General features: G+C 37.7%; 3 protein-coding genes across 3 annotated transcripts in view; 2 read left to right on the top strand and 1 right to left on the bottom strand.

Annotated features, from left to right (window-relative positions):
- The window catches only part of CBG23534, a gene marked incomplete at both ends in the record, with an annotated part of 4,701 nt that extends 2,426 nt beyond the window's left edge, over positions 1–2,275 (top strand). Inside the window, 4 exons of the mRNA XM_002636745.1 lie at positions 1,237–1,375; positions 1,429–1,526; positions 1,599–1,721; positions 2,090–2,275. Of these exons, the coding sequence (XP_002636791.1) occupies positions 1,237–1,375; positions 1,429–1,526; positions 1,599–1,721; positions 2,090–2,275 (546 nt within the window). The remainder of the gene's footprint in view (positions 1–1,236; positions 1,376–1,428; positions 1,527–1,598; positions 1,722–2,089) is intronic.
- A 701-nt stretch (positions 2,276–2,976) lies between these two features.
- Positions 2,977–4,085, top strand: CBG23535 (the record flags this gene model as incomplete). Its single annotated transcript, XM_002636746.1, has 3 exons — positions 2,977–3,244; positions 3,286–3,753; positions 3,799–4,085. 3 exons carry the CDS (start codon positions 2,977–2,979, stop codon positions 4,083–4,085), a joined length of 1,023 nt encoding a protein of 340 aa, XP_002636792.1.
- A 76-nt stretch (positions 4,086–4,161) lies between these two features.
- The window catches only part of Cbr-ttr-43, a gene marked incomplete at both ends in the record, with an annotated part of 2,327 nt that continues 1,024 nt past the window's right edge, over positions 4,162–5,464 (bottom strand). The window contains 3 exons of the mRNA XM_002636747.2: positions 4,162–4,245; positions 4,301–4,357; positions 4,482–4,684. Coding sequence (XP_002636793.2) covers positions 4,162–4,245; positions 4,301–4,357; positions 4,482–4,684 — 344 coding nt within the window. The remainder of the gene's footprint in view (positions 4,246–4,300; positions 4,358–4,481; positions 4,685–5,464) is intronic.

The following is a 5,464-nucleotide window of genomic DNA, read 5'->3' as shown; positions in this document are numbered from 1 at the left end:
CCATGCGGCAAAACCGTGCCAGGGTTGCAAATTAGGCTCCGCCCATTTTTCCTCCCAGATGGTTCTTCCCACTTTTTCTTTTCCTCCCAGTTGGTGTGCTCTCGATTTTTGTATTACTGTAGAAGCTTGTTGGTTAACCCCATCAATTTTCCAAAATGTCATAAAACCCACAGAAGCCGAAGAAAGGCACATTCTCAAAAAAATAATTGGAGGTTGAGAGGCCTTGAGGCTTGGTACACTGATCTTAACAACCATGATCTTCTTGACCAAATTCTATCCAATCCCAACCTTACGTTCAAAAAAAAAAATTCTGACCAAAATGTTTGTTTGCTGAAATCTCGTTGCTTTCGTGGTCTACCCCCATCTTCAAAAGGGTTGCACTTTTTTGGAATACGTGCCAACTCGTCGTTCTATGTCATCTTTTTGCTCATTTTGAATGCGTCCTCTTTTAAGGGAATTTTCCGCGACTTGATCCATCGCAACCTGTTAAGCCAAAGTTTTATGTCGTCTTCTTCTCCTCCTTATTATCCGTTCTCGTGTTTCTTCTGAAAGATGGAGAAAAGGAGAGAGGAAGGAACTGAAAAAGTTTGGCACAAGACGCGAGAAGAGACGTCTAGAAAGCGGGCTATTCTAGAATAAGAAGCGGAGAGAAAGTGAGAAAGAGACTTCTCTTCTTCCTCTCATTTCTATTCTTTCCTGTCCCTTTTCCGGGCTCTCTCTCTCTCTCTCATTTCATTTTATTGCTCTTTTTATTATCCAAAATCAAACTGTCGCCTGGAAAACTGAAATCCAAAAACATGCATGTTTTCATGCTCTCAATACGAGATTCCACAAAGTTGGTAAGGCATTTTTTGGAAGTTTGGGTTACGGTAGCCGCCTGTATTCTAGGTTCTAGGGTATTGAATAAAATAAAAGAAAAAAGTATAAAAAAAGGGTTTCAAAATCTTAAAATAGTACTTTTTAACAGTTCTGTTTAGTATTCCTAGTTCCCAGAAGGAAAATGACGAATCTGCCAATAACGAAATAATTAGTTTTCACCTGGTTCTCTGATTTCGTTGTCAACAACAGCAAACAAGAAGCCAGAATTCGAAATATAAGAGCAAATTAACAATTCTATAATCTTCATGTTATATTGAAGCTGATAATGTTAGAAGGATTAACTTCTTTTGCAAATTGATGTTTGGAGAATGTCCTAGAAGATTTCATTCTTTTCAGTCATATATGCGATTCTTCCAGCTCAAACTTCACTCGGATCGTGGAGATGGAAACTCTCCACACGGAATCGCCGATCCCCTTCTCTCGCAACATCTTCTTGAAGGGTATTCTGAGGAAGAGCTCCAGGAGTATCGTCAAGTCTTCAACATGTTTGATGCAGGTCTTTTCTTTTTCTTCTTTTCTTTTCAAAACATCTCAAATTTCACATTTTAGATCGAAGCGGTGCCATTGCAATAGACGAGCTGGAGGCAGCTATCAAGAATTTGGGATTGGAACAAACAAGAGACGAATTGGATAAGATTATCGACGAGGTAAAATTGGATTTTCTAGAATTTGTGTTTTTGTGTCTCGAGAGCCGATCAATGAAAAATATGTCTTTTCAGGTTGACCAACGAGGAAACCACCAAATCGATTTCGACGAGTTCTGTGTGGTTATGAGAAGACTCACCATGAAAAAAAGCAACTGGAATGAGGTCGTCAAGGAGTGTTTCACAGTTTTTGATAGAGTAAGTTAATCAATTGATAGAGTTTTTTGGAGATTCAAATTTAGTCAAAAGTTTTAAGTTTTGAAGTTCCGTTTTTCCTTTGATAGGAGCCCACCCAAATTGCCAACTTTGAGCCCATATACCTCATTTCCAGTAAAAAATAACAAAAAGTGGCCAACTGACAAAATGTTCAAAAATATTCAAAAATATTTTTTCAGTTGCCAAAATTTCAATGTCTCTCATATGAACCTAGATAAATTGGCTCAAATATGAAAGTTAGGAAGTAACGTTTTACTATTAGTAGAGTCTTTACGGGAAATTGAGGTTTTATCTCGAAAAAAATTATTATTCTTCATAAGAAACAGAAAAGTTAATAATATATTTTTCAGTCAGAGAATGGTGGTATCTCGAAGAAAGACTTCCGTTTCATTCTTCGCGAGCTCGGAGACATCACTGACAACCAGATCATCGATGAGATCTTCAATGAGGCCGACGTTGATGGAAACGGAGTCATCGACTACGACGAGTTCACCTACATGGTCAAAAACTACATGACCGACGACGATATCGTTTAAAAATCTGTGTTCTTCTTCATTTTCTTTTTCGTGATTATTTTTTGGACTATTCAATAAATTATATATTTTGGTACAGCTAGAATTCAGAAAACAATTTGATAAGAGGATAAAATCTGGAAGTGGGACCTTTTAAGTTGACCTTCTGATTACAAAGTGAAAGAGCGTATTTGAGAACCTCTGAATCCATTTTCAAGATCTTCTTGAGAAACCTCTAGATCTGAAATTTAAGGTTCAGTATCAAACATCACGTTTTCAGTGCAAAAACAGCGATTTTCGAAGACGACTCTTCCACTTCTAGGAGGTTTCAGAACTGGAAAGTTTTCCAAAAAAAATTAGAGAAAAATTAAATTCCAAATAAGTTTCTGAAACCTTCTAGGAGTGAAGAAAAAACACATTTGAAAATTGGCGATTTTGCACTAAAAAAGGATTTTTTGGTACCGACACTAAAATTTCAGCATTTTGGAAGTTTCTCAAGCAGATCTTGAAAACGGATTGATGGGTTCTTTATAGGTCATGTGAGGAGTCCTTTGCGTGACACGTGTAACGTGGAACTACGCGCACTTTCCTGATGAAAAATTATGACTCGGGTCGCTGTTAACTCCTTCATTTTGGCAACATCTTCTAAGTGAATTCTATTAGATTTGACTAATTAAAAGGTCTTTAAATATCTCATCTGATCGTGAAAAGTTCCATTTCAGATTATGGGACCGTTTCTAGATCTCATGAAAAATGCACTCTGTTCCCCCTCGTCACATTCTTCTTCTTCATCATCTCCAAGTTCCCTGGTCTCATTTGGAAGTCCCAAGTTCTACGTATTGTGTGGAATAGGTGGCTCAATATGTTGTGGATTCACTCATCTTGTAATCACTCCTTTGGATATTGTCAAATGTCGGATGCAAGTGGATCCAATCAAGTATTCAGGAGTCTTGCAAGGATTCCGAGTGGCAGTGGCAGATGATGGAGTTAGAGGTTGACCTAATTATCGTATTCTTTGAATTCAAGAAGTTTAGGATTGGCAAGAGCGTGGGCTCCAACTACAATAGGATATTCAGCTCAAGGATTCGGGAAGTTCGGATACTACGAGATCTTCAAAAATGTCTATGGGAGTATGTTGAGTGAGGAAAATGGGTATACCTATCGCTCATGGGTGTATCTGGCTGCTGCCTCATCAGCAGAATTCTTCGCTGACTTTTTCCTTGCTCCATTTGAAGCCGTCAAAGTAAGAATGCAGACTTCATCCACTGCACCAAAAACCATGCGAGAATGTATGCCGATGATTTACAAAAAAGAAGGAATGTACGGTTTTTTCAAAGGATTACCTCCTCTGTGGACTCGACAGATACCATATACCACTGTGAAGTTTGTATGCTTTGAAAGGGTAATGGAGTTGATGTACACTCATACTGTACCAAAACCAAGATCTGAGTGCACCAAAGCAGAGCAGTTGTTGGTCACTTTTTCAGCTGGTTATTTGGCAGGTATGTGTTTTTTCTCTTGCTGTGTTTAAACAGTGATTACTGTAGGTATCCTTTGTGCTGTGGCATCCCATCCTCCAGATGTTCTTGTCTCCCAACTGAATCAAAATCCAAATGCTACATTGTCAAGTGCTGCAAAGAAATTGGGATGGAAAGGAATGTGGCCGGGGCTTGGTGCACGGATCATTATGATTGGAACGATCACGGCGATGCAATGGTTTATTTATGATGGATGGAAAGTTCTGATGGGTATTCCAAGACCTCCTCCGGCTCAGATGCCTGAATCGATTAGAAGGAAGTTACAAGCAGAGAGCAAGACTGATTTTATTAAATAAAGGCAATTTATTTGATGAATAAAAATATGTACATGTTTCAATATATAATTAGGATGATCCAAGAGATCATCTGGATCTAATCAATCAAAAGTACACGCTCCTCTTTCATATACTCAAATTCCAACTGGATTATTCCGGCGTCCATTGTTGAGTTTGGAAACTAGAAATGAAAAAATAGATTATACAGGAGGATCATCAACATTTGAAATACTCACGCGACCAGCACTTATGTATCTGTCGGGAATTCCGAATTTCACTTTTCGATGTGTCGGCTGGAAACAAAAACACCAATTAAAATTTGTGGATGACGAATTTAAATAGACAAAAAAGTTCAAAACATGTTTACTAGGAAAAAAAAAGATTCTAGAAACTTTTGTCTGGGCTACTGTAACTAACCAATCTCTCATCATTACAATCGTGATAGATTTTGAAAACCGGATCAATTGGTGTAGTTTCTGTAGTCCAGCCAGAAAGATAGAAGCTTCCATTAGCTGTCGAGTAGCCTTGATCCAAAAGGTCGTCTGGATCTGGACCAGAATCTTCATCCCAAAGTTTTATGCGAACATTTGCGGCAGGTTCGGTGCCACACATTAGAATTCCTGAAATAGAGACGAATCGTATTATTTTCGTACAAAAAGATCGAAGCTGTGGAAGAGAAACACCGGTGGTCGTGGCTGGAGGTCTCACAACGAGAATTACCGTAACCTAAAATATGTTTGTTTTCCGTATTTATTTTCTCGTTTTTACTGCTTTTTTACTGCTTTTTGGCAGTTTTTTTTGGTTTTTTTCCTCCAGAAAAAACTCAGTGTGAAAATTTTGGGACAATGAAGGAATTGACTGAAAACGCGCGAAAATCGAGATATTGAATCCGGAAAATATAAACAGTTCTAGGCTACGGTAGTTGTCGTTGTGGGACCTTCGTCCATGCCCACGAGCTTTTTTCTTCCCTAGCTCCGATTTTTTTGTATCAGAATAATAACGTTAAATTCAACTGTTCAACAGTAATCGGAATAAAATAATTGAAAAATCGAAATACTCTAAATTAAAAAAAGGGATAATTTTGAAAGATCCAAATTCCTGGGTTTTAGAGTTGGAGGAACACAAAGAATTCCGAAACACTTCAGTACCTAAAATCTATATCTACAAAAACTTTCAAAAAAAATCTACAACTACAGTATTTGCTTTAATAGAAGTCAACCCAACCCGTTCACTTTCAGTTCAATTATCTCGGTTCCTTCGAAAGATATCAAAATTTTTTCAATTGAGAAAATGTTGGCGATAATATATAGGCGATAGAAGGAGCGATTTTCAAAATTTTCAATTGTCATCCCAAATCACTTCCATTTCCAAAATTTCTGTGAAGTTTCATTAAAATCACC

This window comes from Caenorhabditis briggsae (assembly GCF_000004555.2).
Source record: "Caenorhabditis briggsae complete genome, chrV, whole genome shotgun sequence".
Lineage (NCBI taxonomy): Eukaryota > Metazoa > Nematoda > Chromadorea > Rhabditida > Rhabditidae > Caenorhabditis > Caenorhabditis briggsae.
The sequence above is the reverse complement of the archived record's forward strand: the minus strand, read 5'-3'. Positions and strand labels throughout refer to the sequence as shown.